This window comes from Phocoena sinus, chromosome 3 (genome assembly GCF_008692025.1).
Source record: "Phocoena sinus isolate mPhoSin1 chromosome 3, mPhoSin1.pri, whole genome shotgun sequence".
Classification (NCBI taxonomy): domain Eukaryota; kingdom Metazoa; phylum Chordata; class Mammalia; order Artiodactyla; family Phocoenidae; genus Phocoena; species Phocoena sinus.
In genome coordinates this window covers 168750978-168772278 of record NC_045765.1, presented here as the reverse complement: position 1 = coordinate 168772278, position 21301 = coordinate 168750978, and the positions used below count along the sequence as shown (strand labels likewise).

General features: G+C 54.1%; 1 protein-coding gene across 2 annotated transcripts in view; it reads left to right on the top strand.

Annotated features, from left to right (window-relative positions):
• Positions 1–2411: 2411 nt before the first annotated feature.
• The window catches only part of TENT4A (terminal nucleotidyltransferase 4A), a 44689-nt gene continuing 25799 nt past the window's right edge, over positions 2412–21301 (top strand). For both annotated transcript variants that reach the window (XM_032626670.1, XM_032626671.1), the window contains exon 1: positions 2412–3124. In XM_032626670.1, coding sequence (XP_032482561.1) covers positions 2412–3124 — 713 coding nt within the window. The remainder of the gene's footprint in view (positions 3125–21301) is intronic.

Sequence of the window (21301 nt, the reverse complement as noted above, 5' to 3'; positions counted from 1 at the left end):
ACTTGTAGATCACAGTAAGGTTGAGTGAGAAAGAAAGCCACCAGAGGGTTTTGAGCAGAAAAGTGGCATGATCTTATTATTTTTTAAGTCCACATTCTTTTTTTAAAGGGTCACCCAAGTGGCTGTAGGGAGACAATGCCAAAGGGCTAAGAATGGAATGGGGGAAATCAGCTAGAAGGCGCTGTTTAAAATAGGCTAAAAATATTGGTGGCTTGAAGGGGGGGTGTAGGTAGGGGGTAAGGTGGACTGAGCGTAGCTGTAGGGCTTTGGCTGTTTCCGAAGGTGAAGCCAAGAGGGCGTATTGGTTATGGAGACAGAGGAGGCTGGGATGACTCCAAGGGTTTTGACCTGAGGCACTGGAAGCAAGGAGTTCCAGAATAGTGCCTGACTCGCTTGTGTGCGATTTTCTGTAGTTTATTTAACTGGACATGTTCTAATACTTGATCATAATTTCCACATGTACAACATACAGGTACTGAAAAACGTCTGAACTGAAAGAGCCACTTTTATCAAGTAACATCATCTGGCAAAAAACCTTAGTATGCAACACACGGACTTTTCATGTCGGTACAAGGTTTGAGGCGTCAAGCACTTGGTAACGTCGACTCACCTCTGACACAGACAAGGAACAGACCATTTGAAATACGCCTTGTTCCCACGTATTTAACAGGAATGGCGCCCAGGCGCTGTGGGAGTGAGGCACACAGCCTCAGGGCCCTGGCTCGGTGCCGTGAAGTCGCCTGGCCCGGGAACGCATTCCCCGGACTCATGGGGGGGGGGGGGCGCGGTCCGCGGGGTCCGGCAGGCAGTCTGGGCAGCCATGGCAAAGGCAGGCTGGCTTTGGATCTCACAGACTGCGTGGTTAGCTTTGCATTCCAAACAATACTATTGTCAGACCCGGCTCAGAGCATCCTCTGGACACGGGGAACTCAAAGAGCAGACAGCTGGGCAATTCTCCAATGCATCCTGCGAACCTGTGCCAGCTCGAACAGCCAAGGCCACGCATCCGACACACACGTACACGGGCTGTTTCTCTGATGGGCAGCACTGCCAAGCTTGCCTCGGGAAATCGCTCCAGTGAGCTAAGCTGAAAGTTTTAACAGCCGTTTCTGCATATAAAGTCATTTCTAAATGAAACTAAAAAAGCCTGTGAGGAAACAGGCAGATTAGGGCTCTGCCAGGGCACCCCTGGGCCCCGCTCCTGGCAGCCGCTCAGGGGCCAGTGCCGGCCGGGCGCAGGGTGTGAGACCTGCTCCTCCGGGAGGACGCCGGCGAGCACTTGTGAGGGCGCCGACACGAGGGACCGCAGCGTGACCGGCGGCACGCAGGACCCTGATGGACGGGAGGGGTCTTCGGGCATCTTTGTCCTTTCCCTGGAGCAGCGACGGGACCGCAGTGGGGCCTGTCAGTTCCCTACGCAGGTCTGGAAGGTCGGCCAGCGGAGGGCGAGGACCCCGCACGGGGGTGCGGAACGTCCACCGGCAGCGCCGGCCTCCCGTCCCTGCGCACGCGCGGCGCGGCTAGGCGGCTGCCGGTACCCCAGGGCCAGCGCGCATGTCTCCACGCCTCAGCCTTGCGCGGCGGAGGGAGGTAGGGCTGTTGGGGCAGCCCAGTTTGGTCTAGAAAGGCCCACGAAACCGCCGCCGTCGCCGCCCCCCTCCAGCCCCTCCCTGTCGCGTATCCTTCCGTCGCGGTGCCCCCCGCGCCCCCCCCCGGCCCGCGCCGAGGAGAACCCCAGTACGCAGGCGCGGTAACCAAGGCGGCGGTGTCTAGTGAGGATTTGAAATCGGCCGCGCGTGCGCACTGGCGTTCCGGCCCCGGCAAGGGCGGCCGCGCTTCCTCCCCGCCAGCCCCCGCCCCGCTCCCTCCCCGCCCCTCATTGGAGCGGAGGCGGCGGCGCCCCCTCCTTCCCCCGCGCCCTGTCGCCGCCGAGAGTGTCTTTTCGCCGCCGCCGCAGCCGCTGCAGGAACGCGGAGCGAGCGGCGCGAGCGTGACCGAGGGCCGGGTGCACGGCGGCGGCCCTCCCGCGGGTCCCGGGCTGCGCGGCGCCTGGGCCCGCCCCCTCGGCCCTGCCGCCCGCCCCCTCCGATGGCCTCTCCCGCCGGCCCGAGTGGAACGCCGCCGCCGCCGCGGCCCCCGCGCCCGCCTCGCGCCGCGTGAAGGGAGCCCGACAGGCCTGAGCAGCCCGCCGCGGCCTGCCCGGGCCCCTCCAGGCCGCCGCGAGCCGGGACCCCGACGGGAGCCGCCGCTCGCGAGCCGGCCTGAGCCGCGGCGCAGGCCCGCCCGCCCGTCCGTCCGCCCGGCCGCGCGCGGCCCGTCCGTCCGTCCGTGCGCGGCGCGGCCGGGGCTCGGGGCGCGGCGGGGGCGGGGCCGGGGCGGACGGGCGCGCGGGCCCGCGGGGCGGCGCGTGGATGGATCCGCGCGTGGCCTGGATCCAGCCCGAGCAGAAGGGGCCAGCCAATGCCCTGTGGATGCAGATCTGGGAGACCTCGCAGGGCGTGGGCCGCAGCGGCTCGGGCTTCGCGTCCTACTTCTGCCTCAACTCGCCGGCACTGGACACGGCAGCCGCGGCGGGGACGGCCGGGCTGGGCGGCGGCGGCCTGGCGGGGCCCGCGCTGCCCGCCGCGTCGCCCCCGCCGCCCGCGCCTGGCCCCGCCGCGCTGCCCCCCGCACTGCTGACGGCGCTCGGGCCCGCGGCTGAGGGCGCCCGGCGCCTGCACAAGTCGCCGTCTCTGTCGTCGTCGTCTTCGTCCTCGTCCAACGCCGAGTCGGGCACGGAGAGCCCCGGCTGCTCCTCGTCGTCCTCCAGCAGCGCCTCGCTCGGCCGGGCGGGAGGAGGCCGCGGCGGCGCCTTCTTCCACTTCGCCGACGGTCCTTCGACCGGCCCCGGCGCGGCCAACGGGCACCCAGGGCCGCGCGGCCCCGCGCCCGCCGGCTCACCGCCGCAGCACCAGTTCCACCCGGGCCGCCGGAAACGCGAGAACAAGGCCAGCACGTACGGCCTCAACTACCTGCTGTCTGGCAGCCGCGCGGCCGCGCTGAGCGGAGGAGGCGGCCCCGGGCCCCAGGCGCCGCGGCCCGGCACGCCGTGGAAGAGCCGCGCGTACAGCCCGGGTATCCAGGGGTGAGTGCGCGCGGCGCGGCGCGGGGACCGGGGAGGGGGGCGGTGCCCTCCCGTGGGGATCCCGGCCCGGCCGGGCGCGCCACCCCGCCGCGCGGCTCCCCGGGCAGCGCCGCGGAAGCTCGGAGGTCCCCATCCGGGTTCCCGAGGGTGCATGTTGGAGGCCAACGTCCGACTCCCTGGGAGGTTGTTATTTCCATTTTAAACTCCCCTTGACAAACGAGTGAAATGTCCGGATTCTTGCACTAACAGTGTAGGAGAGGGTGCAGATTTGTGCAGATGTTTTCCTTTTCTCCCTGGCGAAACTGGAAAGGAGGTCGCCTAACTTTCTCTCCATCTCCTCCCACCCCACCCCGACAGGTTAGGGACCTTTTGTCAGAGTGGGGTGCAGATAGGTGTGGAGTTTGTTACCTTGCAGACAATTATAGTATTGCCAGGAAGTTGAATTAAGTGGAAGGTAAATATTGGTTAAATGTTAACTTTGTTTCTCCGCGGAAATACATTTGAAAGAGGATTAGATTTTTTGTAACGATACAATTTAACCAACAGCGAATTTAAAAATTACATTTTCGGGAGGGGGTTTCAATGTTACGGTTTAATTTTGTGCCGAAAGTGACAAATAGCATCATCTGCATTTTTTTTTAAACGAGTTAGTATCATTCAAAGAAAGTAACAGAACGTTTGTAGCAAATACTTATTCTCTGGAAAGCGTCACTTCTGCTTTACGTATTTCCACATCAGCCTAAAGGGGATTAGAAGTTCCTTTTAGGGTTAGTGCAATTACAGGCGCAAGGACTGGTGAAAAAGAGGTGTGTGTGTGTGTGTGTGTGTGTGTGTGTGTGTGTGTGTGTGTTGTGTTGGAGCAGTCCCAGGTGACGATGCTCAGGTGTGAGTGCTACTTACCCAGCCTTCTTACTTTCCTGTGCTTTTTCTGAGCACTGGAAACAAGATATCTGTACGTAGGTTTTATGTTGGTATTTCAGGACTTAAATCATAAACTCTCCTTGTACAATCTCATGCTAACTTAAAGGGCATCTAATGATTTTCCTGGGTGTTAGGGTTGGAAAACATTAGAGGCTTAGAAATCCCTCAATTGCTAGGTATTGAAATTATCTCTTCAAGTAACTTTTTCTTTTCATAGGTCTGTTTATTCTGCTTTGAAGTGTGTTGTAAAACACTTAAGTTGATACTACTTTAGAGAGTGTATGATACACAGTAATAGCTGCATTCTGCAACTCGTTTCACCTGGTGTGGGTTGGAAGCATTATTACTTTCTTAAATTCCTTGAAGCGTTGAGCATGCACTCAGCCCCAGGGAGGAGCCCAGACTCCTTTTCCCTCTCTTTCTCCAGTTCTTACTTGTAGAACTTTCTGAGAATAGGTGGTGGGGACACAGTTTCTTCCTTTCTTCTTTTCTTTCTTTCATTTATTTTTTGGGCCGCGTTGGGTCTTCATTGCTACACGTGGGCTTTCTCTAGTTGTGGCGAGTGGGGGCTACTCTTTGTTGCGGTGCGCGGGCTTCTCATTGCAGTGGCTCCTCTTGTTGTGGAGCACGGTCTCTAGGCACGCGGGCTTCAGTAGTTGCAGCATGCAGACTCAGTAGTTGTGGCTCGCGGGCTCTAGAGCGCAGGCTCAGTAGTTGGTGGCGCACAGGCTTAGTTGCTCCGCGGCATGTGGGAGCTTCCCCGACCAGGGCTCAAACCCATGTCCCCTGCATTGGCAGGCGGATTCTTAACCACTGTGCCACCAGGGAAGTCCCAGACACAGTTTCTTGATGTATGGTGTTAAAACGTAAGAGTTCTTTGGGGGACCTGTAGGTTTCCAGCCTGCCTTGTAACTGGAATTGACTCTGTGTCTTAGCACTTGGAAAACAGAAGGCGCCTGGTGTTTGCTTGTAGAGCATTTTTGGGCCCAGACCGTCTGGAGTCCCGCTTCTTCCTCTCATGAGCTGCCAGCAGTGCCAGTGTGATACCCCTGTGCAAACTCCTCAGGCTCTGGAAGCTGTTTCCTCACCCATAGTTCCTAGTACGCCTCAGTACATAGGTTGCTGTCGCTTTCCTTAATAAATGAGCCTACTACCTGCCAGGTGCTGCCCTGGGATCTGGGGGTGGGGTCGGCATGGGAGGCACAGCCTCAGGACCCTGACTTGGAAACCTGAGTCCGGGTTGCCCGCACCTAGGACCCATGAGCCCTGCCTGTCCAGTCTCTCTCTGCCTTTCCTCCTCACTGTCACGTGGCCTGTCGTCGTCTCTAGTGAGGTTGCTCATGAACCCCGAGGTGGTCATCACGCCTTCTTGCCCCCCTTGGACCGTTCCCGGCACAGCCAGTGGGCTTTTCTCCTCTGGCAGCAGCTTGGGTCAGGTCCCACCCCCCGGGCACCTCCCTCGCCCCCCTTAGGTTAGAGGCAAAGCCTGATACCCTGCCTGCTTCCCAGGTGCTGCCCCTCTGGGCCCTGCCTGGGGTCTCCACTCCCTCTCTGTCAGGGTCCCCCGCCTCCACCCCCATCAGCCTGTTAGAAGTCGGCTCCAAGTCGTGTAGGGCTGAAGAGTGGGCTCCGAAGCAGCCAGGAGTTCTGTGTTTCGGCCCACACCTAAATAGGCGGGCTGTGTTGGCCGCCCTTCCTTGCCCGCCTCTATGGGTGGCCCTGGGCCTGTCCACTCCTACCATCCCTGCCTAGAGGAGGAGTCTGCTAGGACTGCTTGTCACTTGCCTGGAAGGGTGAATACCCTACGCTTGGTTCGCTGCTCTGAATCCTAGCGGACTGCCCATCTAGAAGGGCTGAGCGGAGGAAGAGTGCCCCGGAGGGAGGCGTCGTCCTTTGTCCTTCGCGAAAAGACATTGCCACGGGCCTGCTGGGCTTCTCCAACTGACTTTTTGGTATTAAGAGATAGCTGTGTCTGGAACTTTCTTCAGGCTGCCAGCCTACCCAGAGTGATGAGGAAGGCCACCAGAAGGTCCCTCACTTGTGGCTTAGACAGGGAAAGAACTGAGATAAGAGATCGCCTAGGCCAGCCAGCAGAAAAAAATCTTGTTGAAGAGATGTTGCTCAGCCCATCTAGTCTCAGGACAGCATTTCTGGAAAGACAGTGTCTGCAGTCATCAAGAAAGGGTAAGCAGTTGCTGGTGGTGGGGGGGTGTGAGTAGCATCAGCTGAACCCCACTGGGCCTTTGCCTGGTAGCCCATGTAGCAGCTGGCACCATCCCTTCTTTCTTGGGGGGGTTTCTGCCCTTGGGAACTTTGCCTGGCGGCCGCCTTGTAAGGTGGCCAACCTGTTTGCATCCTAAGACGAAGAAAAAGCAGGTGAAAGTGCACAGGAATTAGTGCGAGAACCTTCAGAGTGGAGAAGGTCAAATTCTTGTTTTGGAGCTGCCGCTGGTTCTAGTTCTTAGTCAGTTTCCTTGGTTGAGCTCTCAGTCTTGAGACTGTCCCTGAGCATGTGTCCTGGCTTCTGGCTGCCGCCACTCTCTCTGGCCCTTGTCTCCTGACCCAGCAGTACTTTGTGACTTTGCCTGGGTCAGTCTCAACAGCTTCAGAAACCTTGCCAGTTCAAAGGTAAAGAGAAGTCCTGCATAAGTGAGAGTGGGAGCATGAACCTCAGATACTCTGCCGCATCCTTCCTGGTGCCCTGCAGACCCCCAAGAAGGAGATCCTGGAATGGGAGAGAACCCAGCGCTCTGGCGGATGCCTGCAGTCCGGGCCCTGCCCTGGCTTATGTTCAGCGTTTGTCCTCTGTGGCCTGCCCGCAGTGTGCAGAGTCACACGCAGCACCCTCCCTGCAGGTCCCTTGACAGTATTTCATTTTTTAAACATCTGTTCCCTCAGAGAAAATTCACTTAGCCTGAAGTTTGTGAGAAGCTGACAGATGTGCCCTGCTGGGCCCCGGCCTGGGTTCTTTCTAACTCCACACATGTTCTCTTTTCCCCTTTCTCCCGAGTCAGTGCCTGGAGAAGATTCAGGATCCCTCCTCTCCCTCTGTGCCTCCAGCCTGACGTGACACTACCTACAGTCCAACGAATGGCCTCCCACGGCTCGTCCTTAGGGGACCAGTGGGAGGGCACAGGTGAAGGGCCAGCAGGACCTGCCATGGACCATGGCTGTCACCACTCTTGTTGCCTTTGTCTCATTCTCATCTCTTCCTGCAGACGTCTGGGGATGCACAGGAATGGTTATTGTGAGATGGTGGCACACGTGGGCCTTGTTTTCTGAGTCTTTATCCTTGGAGGCCCCGAGGGTGACGCGCTGGGCACGAGTTTGCTGCTGCACTGACCGTTCATGAAATTAGCTCCTGCTCGGACACTCCTCCCTGTGTGAAAGTTGCATCCTTGTCCCTGCCCCTCGCGCCACGGCCAGTCTCTCTGTGAAGTGAAATTGAAAATCCAGCACAAGATGGTGGCTGTGACAGTCAGGGAAAGTGATGCCTGGGTGCTGGTAAAGGAGGACAGGCAAAGCTAGCACAGCTGACGCTGGGAGACGGGGCTGCTGGGGAGGGGGAGGGGGAGGGGCGGGACGGAGCTCTGGAAGTGGAGGGTCAGGATATGAGGAGTCCTCTGAAAAGTGGGCCCTCGAATGATCTTGTAAAGAATGGCCTCCCGACTGCTCCTGCTGTGGAGGTCAGGGTGGAATAAAGCGGACGTCCTGCTGCTGTGAGCTCTGGATGGAAAAGCAGTGCCAAGGCAGTGCCATTGTGGCCTCTTAGATGTGACACGTGGTTGTGACTTGATTGCTCCTAAACATATTCTTGAGTGTTTTAAAGTAAACAAGTTTTTCAGAACTTAAGATATGTTTTTCAAAGTAAAGTCTCAGACCTTCTTTTGGTTGCTGTTTAATATGAAATTTTGGTCCCCATTTTAAATGGATTCATGTAAATAGAAGGAGCGATAACAGTCATCCTTGGAAAATAAGGCTTTGTGCGCCACAGTTAGGTCATTATGGTTTAAGATTTGGGTTTTGGGTTGTGAAGTAGAAGAGGGTTGTAGTAAACAAACAAAAACCTGTGATGTTCGGATTCAGAAACTTGATTTTGATGGTACAGCCAGAAGGCAGGGTCACCGGGGAGGGGTGACTGAATCTCTCACTGGAGTCATAGGAGGTTGTCATAAGCCACGGCATCACCTGGAAATTGCCACTGGCCAGCACAGCTGTGCAGAGGCCTGCCTAGAAGACTCTGGTCAGCTTGTCAGGGATTTCTCCTCTCAGAAGGCTGCTGAGTGGGTGTGGCACCCAAGGAAGGGCAGGTGGGTGGTCTCGGTAGTCGAGACAGGTGCCCCAGACATCTGCCCCCAGTACGAACGAGCCTCCCAGTGAGGTGCTCACAGGTGCCTCTCCCCAATGACTTGGGATTTGCACTAAAAAGGAAATATGCTAGGATTTCCATGCTGCACTGGTTTGCTGCTGCTGTGTAACAAATGTCCACAGGCTCAGTGCCTTTACAGCAGCACTCATTGATGTCTCACAGGTTCTGTGGGTCAGAGGTTGGCACTGGGGGCTGGGTTCTCTCTGGCTGAAGTCTCGGGGCTGCCCACTGTGTTCTCTGCCGGGGCTCAGGGTCCTCCTGTGAGCTCACTCCTGTTATTGGCATGATTCCATTCCTTGTAGTTACAGGACTGAGGTCCCTGATTTCTTGCTCGATGCCCACTGGGGCCTCTCAGCTCCTTTAAGCCACCTGCATCCTTTGGCTCGAGGCCCTTCCATCTTCAAACCCACCACAGGCCTTTGAATCTCTAGATGGCGCTGCCAGCTGAAGGAAGCCTTCTGCCTTAAGGACTCATGGAGTTGGGTCAGGTCCACCCAAGTGACTGTCTGTGTTTAGGGCATGTAATCATACAGCATAATCACAGGAGCAGTGACAATTTCGTCACGGCCGCAGGTGCCGGGGGTCAGGGGCTGCCTGCTGTGCATGCAGGTGTTCTCTCATACGTAGACTTCTATGCTGTGGGAACACAGGTTGTGTTTTTCTTTTCCAACACTTCTCTCCTTTGACTGGACTCCAGCCCATCACGATGACTCTTGCAGATTGTCTGTCCTCTGGCTTGGTTGTCACCCCTGAACTCAGGGACAGCCAGAGTGATCATAGCTGCGAGTGCCTTTCTGTGCATTTCTCACGTGGACTGTTCTTAAAATATGTCATCTGAGAAGAGGTTATGTGAAAGCCATGGGGATGAACATACAGAAATTACAGTGATTGAAAAGTCCCGTTTGTGAGGTATCCTGCACTGGTCAGCTTAGGAAAGGTGCCGTTCCTGTGCTGGGGGAGGAAGGTCGGTGACTCACCCAAGTCGCCTCCGTAGTCAGTACATGGATCCCCACAGTCCATCCTTGCTTTGCAGAAGACCCTGCAGTGCAGGTTAACGGGAGTGGTGTCCTGCCCAGAAGCCCCGCCTCAGAGCTCTGTCCCTTCCTGTGGAGTCACTACTACTCTTAAAAACTGACCCCTTCCCTGCTGGGTCTCTTCGGGGGAAGATGGGCAGCGTCCTAGCCTGCATTCCCAGTGCCAAGCATGCACCAAGCCGCTGCTGAGTAAGTGTCTGGTGAGTGAGTGAATGAAAGAAAGAAAGGAAGAGAGAAGGACTCTGGCAGCTTAGAGGGGCAAGTGAGGTGCGGCCAGTCTGCAGAGTTTAAATAAACCAAATGCTAAAAATAACTTTTGCTGTTTGTCTTAGAATTTCTGCAGACTTGATTGCCAACTCTGAAGTTATTTAAATGCAGAAAGAAGTGAAATCTCTTGCAGTGTATCTGCCTGCCTTCCTGAAGAGTGCGGTTAAATCAGTTTTATGCCTTGTGACAGAATGTAAAAACAAAGCATTCAACAAAATTCTATTCTCCATTAGAAAGGCATCTCCATTTAGTTCCAACTGGTCTTTTTCTTACTATAAAATTAATACCTGACATGAAAAGTTAGAAAACTTGGTACCTGGTGAGCATCCTGTCACCTGTTCGCACGCACGTGGCCTGGGCTTCCAAGGCCTGTGTTCCCTTTGCTGGTGGGAGGGGACGGAGGCTCGGCTCAGAAGTTTGTCCTTCTCTGCACTGACAGGGTGGACTTGACTGAGGGCTCTGAGGGTCCCCCTGGTGGGGAGTGGCTTTGATGATCAGCACCATGCCTTTTTATTGTGGGTTTGTGCTCTTTTTTAGTTCCCAAATCAGCTGCTCCGAACAGTCATTTAAGCTCTCTGTGGTTTGAGATCAGAGTTAATTTCCTGAGTGATAACATGTGGATGTAGGTAGTTTATATCTTTTCATGTTTGAAAGAGATTTCAGGTGATCTTAATGTTTCTGGAATCCTGGGAATCTGAAGGAATGGCTAGAATGCTAGTAGTTAAAGGGAAATGAAAGATCGAACTACTTGTGCGTTCTTTTTCTTCCATCCCTTTAGCATCGGGAAGCATGTGTGTGAGGCCTTGAGCTTGCCGGCTAGCCTGCATCTCGGGTAGCCTGGCTCCCGGGTCTGGACATGGCTGTCTTCATCGAGGGTTCTCACTTCTGAGCCTCAGCGTCCCACCCGTGGAGCAGGGCCTGCCCCATTGCCCTTGCAGGGCTTATTAGAGAAAGGAGACGTGGGCTCGCTGTGTGAGTGGTCACGTGGGGGAATTAGGAGGGCTGCTCCTTTCCTCTTCTCCTCTCTTCTCTAAAGAAATGGAAACCAAACTTCTTGTTGCCAACCGGATACAGACAACTTTCCCTCTCAGGCCAAAACTTTTCTCTTGGAGAGACTGCTGAAGACTTGCAGTTGGTGTTTTCAGGGCAGGCAGCGGGCACAGCTGGAGACAGACCCACCTGATGCGTGGAAATGCTTTCTCCTTTTGAGCCAAGGCAAACTTTTCTATTTTTAAAAATTTAAACAATGCCTGAGTCATGTGTCCTCTAGGTTTTTAAGTAAGAATCTTGTCTTCCCAGAGCTTTCAGGGTTTTCCTGATATATTTATCAGGTATGTGTGTGCTGCCCTGTGTAACTTGCTTAGAGTTGTTTGGGATTTTGGTCTTGTTCTCTGCAGAGTGGAAGGAGTGGATGTTATGCTATTTCTCTGAGCTCTTTGCAGCTTTCAGCACATGTTCTGTGTATAGCGCAGGAGGCAGAAGTGAGGGCCTGGGAAGGTCAGGACTAGAACAGCACCACCTGTGGAACGTCCTGGGGGGTGGCTCTAGTTCTGTGCTGCCCAGTATAGTAGTCGCCGGCCACGTGTGACTACTGAGCACTTGAAATGGGACTGATGGGACTGAGGAACTGGAGTTTAATTGTTTTTAATTTTAGTTGAAATTTAAATGGTCTTATGTTTGGACAGCACCGAACTGCAGTAACTTTAGATTCCTTACTTGGAACACAGATTCCTTACTTGATTCAGTAACTGCTGTCTGAATAAATCCAAACTCCAACAGCAGCAAAAGCTGCGCTACTCAGCAAGTTGCCACTGGAAAGCTCCAGAAATTGTTTCTGCGTTTCTAGTATAAATCCTTTTCAGAGGGCTGCTGTTTCAGTAACACACGAAGTATAAAATGGGTTCCTACGGCTCGGAGTGTCTGGTCCAGCAGGCAGGTAGTGGTTCTCTGCACCTGTGCACACGGGCTAATGACATAATCCAGCCTCTTCCCACCGGGCAGTGTCCTTGGGCAGCAGCAGCAGAGCACAGGGACTCCAGCATGGGGTCGGCCGTCTGCACGAGGTTCCTCCCTGAGTTCTCAGAGCAGGCCCATGAAACGGGTAGTTTTTCTCTTGCTTTGGAGACAGAAAAGCAAAGCCTAGACAGGCTAATGTGATCTGGCCAAAGGTGCTGCATGTGGAAATGTCAGTCTAGCTCTGACATTGGGGAGCTGCAAACAGTTCTTAAATGAAGAGCTTAAACGAAGTTCCTGAAACGAAGGAGCCGCCCCCAAGACGCGGGAATGGAAACTAGCAGCTTGCTCTGCAGACCTGGCTTTCGTGTGTCTGCTGAGGGCCATTTGCTTTTCTGCCTTCCTAGAGAGAGCAGACTGAGGAAGGGGGCCCAGCTCCTCCCATAAGGACTTTGCCAGTCAGGTGACCAATGACAGATATGCGGGAGGTGGGTGGGGGAGCGCTGGGGGAGGCCCCGGGGACCAGAAGCCCATCCTGCTGCTGTAGTACAAGGAGTTCCTGCTTCCCCCAGACGTCCGAAGCTGCCTGGGGGCAGTCGTGGTGGAGGCAGCAGGGCTCCTGCCATCTGGGTTATTCTTAGAAGTTACACTTTATGAAAAACGAAGCATCCGATGAATCGTTGGCTTGTGTTTTTCTGGAAGACAGTGGAAAGGCCGAGAAACAGGACTGGCGAGCGTTGGCTGACTTCCTCCTTGGTGTCAGGCGCTGCCTTCGCTGCAGATCCTGCTTTCTCCCAATTCCCCCGGACAGTAACTCGTTTTAAGTCTTGGTAGATGAAGAAGCATCTCGCCCAGGGTGCTACTAGAAGGTAAAAGAGCGGGCGCCTCAGCGCAGGCCTGCTTGACAAGAAAGCCCCTGTGTTCACTGGTGCCTCCCAGGAAGGGGTTGGTGCCCCCAGAGAAAGAGCCAGAAGCAGGAACTTGGTGTACTGGGGGTGGGGGGTGGGGGCTTAGCGCCACGCAGTAAGGAGGATTTTGGTGACTGGCGTCTTTTCTAAACGTAAGCAAACAGATCAAAAAATTGAAGTATAACTCTGAAATGACTGAAATAGAAAAGAGGCTTGTGAAATGCAGAGAAATTCTGAAGTATTGTTAGAAATTATCTCCTGTAAAAACGTGGGTGAGGAATCTGTCTAAAGAGTCGGTGCCTCTCTCGAAGACTGCCTCACAAGAGACAGACGAACAAAACCTAAGTACAATATGATGGATAGAAATAAGAGTATAGAACTGAGACTAAATTCCAAAGAATGGGGACCTGTGAGAATTGTCATAGGCTAAGCCCTGGAATGAAGGGAAGCTTGCAAAATTGGTAAGAGTAAAAAGGGCCTCTTGGGATCAGAGTAAGCCCCTAGGAAGTAAGTAAAAAGCTGGGCTGGGAAGACGGCTCAGTGTGCGGCCGTAGCAGATGGATGCTTCACCTTTTCCTCTGCTCCCATCAGGTGAATGGTCCTCAGTACTTGTCATGGTGTTAATCCTCACTGGCCCTACTGAGCCCTCGCCCCTCCCAGGAGAGGGAGGGGCTCTTGTCTCCTTACTGTGTAGGAGAGGGTGGTGTAGGAGAGTGTGTGAGGCTCACACTGCCCATAGGTGCAGAGCTGGCACGGGAGCACAGGCAGTCTGATGCCACAGCCCGTCTTCTTAACTGCTGGACCCTCGGAGCAAAGAGGGGATTGTCCAAAGAGGAATAACAATAGGAAGAAAACACTTGCTTACGTTGAGTTCCAGTCTCTAGGTCAAGAGAAATGACTACTGGCTTCTCAGGAGGGGTAGCACATGACATCATGAAGCTCCGCCCCACCCCTGTACATCTCTCGGGCACCCCGCAGATGGACCCAAGAGGAATCTCAGTAGCTTCCTGCAGAGCCAGCAGCAGGCCCTGGTCTATCACCCTGCGGCTCTCCAGTGGCTCCTTTACGAACCGGTGACAGCACGGCTCTGTGTGACACCGTGCCTCTATGGTTCTGTTTGCTCGTTGCTTTAAAATGAGAGACTGATTTGGACTGTGCTTTATGCTGATTTTTAAATAATGATATTGTTTTTATAAAACAGATTTGTGTGTATTTTTCGGTAAAAAGCAGAAAGCTTTAAAAATCATTCAACCCCACCACCCAGAAATAACCACGGACCCATTAGGTGACTGCCATTGTAGACATCTCTCTAAGCCCTGTATGGATGGACACATGCATTGATCTACAGAAATACTTCTATTACAATTTATGTTCTCCTTAAATACAATTTACTAAATTACTAATTTTGCTTGAAAGTGAAAGTAATGTTCAACTTCAAAAAGAAATAATAGTTTCTAAGAGATGTTGCTGAGACTAAGAATATAAAGAAGATTAAAAACCTTATGTGGCTAAGTGCAAAGAAAAGTTAAAGTTTTAATGAAATCACTTCAGTTTGCCTGCTGCCATGTAGGTTAGCGATGTTAGCCCTTGCTATGGACTGAGTTGTCTCCACTCAGATCATAGGTTGAAGCCACAATGTGGTGGCATTAGGAGGTGCGGCCTTTGGGAGGTGATGGGTTTAGATGAGGTCATGGGTGGGGCCTCATCATGGGATTAGTGTCCTTATGAGAAAGACCAGAGAGTTCACTCGTTCTCTCTCCACCATGTGAGGAGGGCACATTGAGAAGTCGGCAGTCTGCGAGCCAGGAAGAGGGCCCTCCCCATAACCCGGCCTTGCTGGCACCTGGATCTTGAACTTCCAGCTTCCAGAACTGTGAGACATAAATGTCTGTTGTTTAAGGCGCCCAGCCTGTGGTATCCCTTTGCAGCAGCCCAGGCAGACTAAGACAACCCTTTATGTAGCCTCCCAGCTCCTGATTTGCATTATGTTGTTTGTCTGCCACCATGAGTTAGGCATTTGTATTTTGTTCTGCAATTATGATCACTACCATTTGTTGAGCTCTTACTGAGTGCTAGACCCCACTCTAAATACTTTGTCTGTATTCATTAAATCCTCCTGACAGTGCCACGTGAGGGAGCGCCATCAGCATCCTCATGTTTCACATGAGGAGACTGAAGCCCAGAGCAGCTGAGGGTCCCGCAGGGTTTCGTAGCGGATCCTGCCATCCTGCCTTGGCCCTGAACACTACAGTTTGCAGTCGATTAGTCTGGGTTCTGTCTTTGCATAGACTTCATGCTGTGTGCCAGGCTCTCACCGGGACGCCGGCAGCTTTCCACGTTCTGATGGACATCTTCGGCAGGGCTCCAGGGGCCGTACTGCCTGGCCCCACTGCGGGATGGGCTCTTTGCACAGCCCTTCACTCCACTCTGACCGGCCCGGCCTGGTAGCCCTCAGCCTGCTCCACGGGTCCATGCAGCCCTGCTGCGTTCCGTCTGTGCTGCGTGCTGGGAGTCGAGTTTGTACAGGAGAGCTCATGAGCTCCGCGTTCCCCGAAGCCTGCCGGGTGCCTGGAGAACGGGGTCCCCGCTTCACGACCTTGGCATGCTCCCCGATGTCTCTGGCTGCGAATGTTGTCAGAGATCTGGGGCGAGACTGATCCCGCTTCAGGGAGGTGGTTTCTTCTGGATGCCCGCCTGGCCGCGCCTTCCTCTTGTGCTCACCTGGTCCTTTCCGCAGCGTTGGCCCTGCATCAGCCCTTCCTGGACCGCAACTGCCCTTCCACCCGCAGGCCGGGCTCTGCCTTGACCTCAGGGGCTGGTCCCCTGTCGGGCCTTCAGCGTGGCCCTGGTTTCATCTTCCACCTTTTCCACGTGGACGGCTTGACTCTCTTTCCTCTCTGTCCGTCTTCCTTAAATGGGCCCTTCTCAGGTGTTGGCACAGTGGCCTCGCTGTCCTCTCCTGCAGCTCCTTGCCCTCTTTTCACCCTGTGTTTACGACCACGTTCTCACTGAGGCTTTCTGTAGCACGAAGCGTGGCAGTGGGTTTTCCTGATCCCGGCTGGCATCTGCTCCCACACTGGGGTCCTTGTCCTCATGATGTCCTGGGCCCCTTTTTCTTCCTCTTTGTTTGCTGTGCCACGTTCATGGGTTGCCATCTCTGCTGATGAGACCTAAGGGTGTTCTGAGCCCTCCGACAACCCCTAGAACTTTCCCTCTCAGGTCAGGCTGCAGGTTTGAGGGGCTGCTGCGTCTTTGGCCGGCCTTCTGGGACCTGTCGGCCCCCGTGTGGAGAGTCGAGTCTTGGGGCGGGTCCGTGGGCCACCTTGTTGGGGGCCTGAAGTCTGTTCCCTGAATTAGTTCAGCCTCTTAGGGCCCAGCTCATCTGGCCCGGTCCTTTCATGGCCTCGGGGTCCTCAGAAGCCTGGTGTCGTATGCTCTGAAGTCAGCCCGGGGAACAGAAGACCCTCGCTGCTGGTGTGTCAGACTCAGGCTCCCCCTGTCCTCTAGGCCCTGCTGACTTCCTCTCAGGGCCTCCAGGTTCGTCCCCTGATCTTTGCACATCTGGCTACTTCTTGCCCTTCTGTCTTGGCTGCAGTATCAGCTCTTTGGGAGGTCGTCCCTGACCATACGATATAAAGTAACCGTGAGGACGGCCGTGGCCACCATTTGGGATCTGCGTAGTGTGCTTCTACTGGGGGTTGATCTTGGTTATTTACTTTGCTCCCTTCTCCGTGCCTCTAACCCAGCTCAGCAAGCATGGGGGACTTACTGATTCTGTCTTGCTCACTCTGTAGCCTGTGTCAGAGCAGCACCTGGTCCATCGTAGGTTGGCAGTAAATAACTGTGCAGTGATGACTTGCGTCTGCTTTCTGTACTTCAATATTGACTTAAACCTTTGGATCCGTTAAGTTCTTTGCTTTGCCCTCCCTTCCTCCCTGCCTTTCTATTTTTGCTAGTTTTCCAGCGCTGTTGTGTTGTCCTTTTTCTTAACATTTTTTTCTGGTCATCATGGTGGGGTCTTGGGAGGTTGATGTGTGCTCTTCCTGCCATCTTGAGCCAGAACCCTGGAGCCTGGCCTGTCTCCTGAGACTTGAAGAGGTAGACACGCCCAGTTCATGCTGAGCAGAATTGGTACAAATGATTTACGGCCTCCTTTACACTGGATGGAGACATTCCTGCTGATTGAATGAAAAGTAAACATTTGATAATTAAAAGTTATGTTTTTATTTTTCTGATACTGTAGATCAAGCTTTGATATATATGCAAATATTGGATACAGGGACGTTAAGTAGCTTTAATTACAGCAGACGCTCAGATATGCTGACACTCGGGCGTGTGGGGAGACCTGGCTTTCGTGCGGCCATGCGCACTGGCCCCTGGCGATGACGAGCGCCCACTCTGGTCACATCTGCAGGCCGCACGGGACTGGACACAGGCTTAACGAGTGCTTTGGTGATGTGGAAGGTGATTGGCATGCCCTCCGTCAGGTGCGTTACACACATGGGCTTTCCTGTCCTGAGGGTCATTGGGATGACTTATCCTGCCAGGACAGTGTCTCGGGGAGAGGCTGCGCACGTCTCGCATCACCTGGTATCACCGTCTAGCATCATCTAGCATCACCACCGAGGGGTCAGGGCCAGGGAGGGAGCAGCTAGTGCCGTGGAAGTGGAGCTGAGGCCCCAGAAGTCTGCAGGAGGCAGATGGGAGGGGCAGTCGATGGGGTGTGGAGGCTCCGGGGCACACTCTGAACAGTGTGAGCACGGACACACTGTAGAGGTTTGTGCCAAGAAGTTTCACGCCAGACGTGAGGCTCAGGCTGGTTGTCCAGCCTCTGAGCATCTGTAAAACGGGAGGTGGTGGTGGTTCTCAGGATCATCCTCATGAAGCGTGTCATACGCTGACTGGACAGAGCAGGCTGGTGGTACGTGTCAGTTACTTATCATCGTAATAAGAATACTGGTAGGATAGTATCACTAATGAATTTTAAGTTTCTAAGTCTGAATATAGCCTCAGAATCCTACTCAACACAGCGGTCTGACAGCAGTGCCGTCAATGGGCGCTGGGACAGTGGGGAAGCCCGTTAGCTGTCCCTGGTGTGGTGTGGCCAGAGAGGGTTGGGGTACTTGAGAGAACACCCCCTTCCTCACAGGTCTCTGGGTTCAGTCACCTACATCTGCAGAGGTTTTTCTGGGATTGTAGGCTAGCTTTTTCAGGAGCCCTGTCTTTTGAGGGGGGCGTGTATGCTAAACCAGTGACTTGGGGTGGCACTAGAACCAGAACTTTAGGGGTGAAGGGGCCTTTAGCCTTGCTGGACCTTGGAGCTGAGCAGAGTCACACGAGTAGTTCCTTGGCCCCCAGGGTGCTGGGCATGGGCCGAGCCAAAGGGAAAGCCCACGTGGGTTTGGCCTTAATGTAAAGGCCAAAGGCAGCCAGTCTCAAAGAAGACTTAAGCACAGCGATGTCTGCCCTTTGATCTTTGGAGTAAAGTCAGTGTCAGTAAAGCTGACATGTTGACACTTTTTCTTGGCTATGATTATAAAAGCAATAAAGTACTTACTGAAGAAACTTGGAAAATACAGAAAGGAAACTACCCATAATTTTCCTGTTGTTAACACTTTCCTGTTCTTAACAAAGCATACGTCTCTCTTATTTTTAATGCTACTGCTCCGGACGCGCAGGCTCAGTGGCCATGGCTCACGGGCCCAGCCGCTCCGCGGCATGTGGGATCTTCCCAGACCGGGGCACGAACCTGCGTCCCCTGCAGCGGCAGGCGGACTCTCAACCACTGCGCCACCAGGGAAGCCCTAAATGTGTCATTTTTGTATGTTTGTTTAAATCTAACTCTAGATAAGTGATTCCTCCTGTCTTAAAAAGCTCTTTTAGGGCGTCCCTGGTGGCGCAGTGGTTGAGAGTCCGCCTGCCTCGGCAGGGGATGCGGGTTTGTGCCCCTGTCCGGGAGGGTCCCACATGCCGCGGAGCGGCTGGGCCCGTGACCCATGGCCGCTGAGCCTGTGCGTCCAGAGCCTGTGCACTGCAATGGGAGAGGCCGCAACAGTGAGAGGCTCGCAAAAAAAAAAAAAAAAAAAAAAAAAAGAAAGCTCTTTTAAACAATTTTTAAAGATGGAATTGATGTATATTATTTCCTAAATAACTAGGGAGAGATGTTTACAACTTTTCACTTTTTGTAAACAGCCCATAGTGCATATTTCTGCATGCTTCTGTATGTTGGGCCACTTCCTGAGTGTGGCTTCACAGCCCTGTGGCTGAACGTCAAGATCGAGAGCTGCACAGCTCTGGGTTTGAGTCCTGGTCGTGGAATCTTGGGCCATTTACCATCTGTCTAATGAATAGTTTTCTTAAAATCTGTAAAATCTTAAAATCTGTAAAATGGAGAAAATATTGAATGATACTTGCCTCAAGGACTATTTGGGAGACTAACGAAAATGCTGGTAATATGGATGGTATTGTGTAGTATCTCAGGGTAGTCATCTTTTCAGGCTCTCACACATACTGCTTCCCAAAAGATTATCCAGCTCACCTTCACGAGGGTAAGCATCTCTGGAAATTAGGACAGAGGATATAGCTGTTTTCATCTCAAAAATGATCCAGCTACTTGAGCTAGCGAGCAAGGCCGGGCCATCCTGCTTTCAGACTTGGCGGTTCCCTCCGAGCACCGTGGCCTGCAGGGGTCTGTGCTGTGGCTGTCCGGTGAGGCTGCGTGGCCGGTGGCCTGAAGCAGTGCACAGGGCCCAGCCAAGTGCCTTCTTGGCACCCCTGTGTCCCAGCGGCCCTCCCGGCCGTGAGCTCCTCCAGATTGGGGGTCCTGGAGTGCACTGTGGGTTCCGTTGGACACCAGTGTTGGGGGGCTGAGGCCCACTGGTCGTTCTTGCCCGTGATGGGTTGAGGACGTACCGCGTGAGTGGGGTGCTTCCCTCTAGGTTGCTCCAGCTGTCCCGGCTCTTTTGTGGGTCTGAGCCCTTTCTTTCCTGGGCTGGCCGTGGCCTGGGCCGGGTGCAGTCGTGCCCCCAGCCTGGCTCCCGCTGCCGCCTCTTGTCTGTCACTCAGCTCTCAGGCCCCTCCCTGTGCAGCAGCTTCTCTGAGGGCCTCCCTCTCCCGTTAACATTGTAGAGGCTCTTTAGAGGCTTTCTCCCTCTAGAGAAGGAGCTGTGCACAGGTGGGCGCTGCAGGAGTGGAGAGAGGCTGAGGTGCAGGCAGCGGGCAGGCTGATGGGGGCGCTGGGAGGAGCGCTCTGGAAACACAGGCTTTCTGCTTTGCAGTCTCAGTCAGCTTCCTCCCACTTTTGAGCTTAGATTATAAACAACCTTTGAAGGTCTGATTCAAGACTTTCTAAATAGTGGTACAGACATTAATTGGCCTGTAACATAATTAAAAATAAATAAAATGATTTATAATTAGCTCATTAACTGTGTCAGGAAATGGGAGTTTTAAAAAGGATCATCTGGGCTTCCCTGGTGGCGCAGTGGTTGAGAGCCTGCCTGCTGATGCAGGGGACGTGGGTTCGTGCCCCGGTCCAGGAAGATCCCACATGCCGCGGAGCGGCTGGGCCCATGAGCCATGGCCGCTGAGCCTGTGCGTCCGGAGCCTGTGCTCCGCAACGGGAGAGGCCGCAACAGTGAGAGGCCCGCGTACCGCAAAAAAAAAAAAAAAAGGATCTTCCATCCCCAAAATAGAAGTGATTCAGTCACTCGCTGCAGGTCTCACTGGTCGCTGCCCAACAGAGCCCTTCTTTGCAGCTGGTGGAGAGGCAGCTGCCAACTCGGGCCGCCTGGGCCGCCGGGGCACTCGGACTCCGCCGTCTTAGTGTAAGTGCATCCATGCGGGCTTGAAAATCTGCCGTAAAACTCCAGTAGTTATAACTCCAAATACTTTCCCAAAGCCGTTGCTTTTGGCAAAAACGCAGACAGTGAGCACTGTGGAGCTGAGGGGAGGGAGCTCCAGCTTCTGAGAAACCGCTGGCTTTTCAAGGCTTTTGAGGGTTTTAAGAAGACTTGGAAGGAGTGGGAGAGGGAGAGAATAAATTAACAGTTGAAGTGAGTTTCTAGTGTTTTCTGTGGCATTTTACATTGTAATCAGAAAGCCTGGTTTTCCACAAGCACTTGGAGTTGAGCAGGTTCCCGGAGGGTGTGGAGGGGAGGCGTGACTCAGGGCAGCAGTAGGGCGGGGCCCTGGGGACGGTGGGCTGGGAGAGTTGGATGAGTTAATACTTGAGAGCACAGCTCTTACCTACAGGACTGGGTGCTGACACATCTCGTAACCACGTTGGAGGAGGTTGCGTTCATTCATCTGGCTCTTCTGTTCCTTAAAGCAGTGAATGAAATCTGACCTCTGACCATGGCTTTCCTTAGAAAAAGCTGTGGGGATATCAGATCTAGGGGAACAGGCAACCCTCTGTGCTTCCCCCTTGCAGACCCGCATCAGTAACTGCTTGGCCCGTTAGCTTTGCCCCTTTTCTGTCCACACTGTTTTATTTTAAAGGTACTTCACTGTCCTCGCTTCTGGTCCCTTGTGTCATCGTGTCTCTTACCTGCTGTAGTGCATCTGCCTGTCCTCCTTGTTTGCGTACAGAGACGTCACTGTGGAACAACCTGCAGGTGGCGCTGGGCTGGGAATGGGAGAGGGAGCAGCTGTGCTTGGGGCTGGACACCGAGGCTCCCAGGCCAGGAGGCAGGGAAAAGCCGGCAGTGGGTGCCCCCTGCAGAACCAG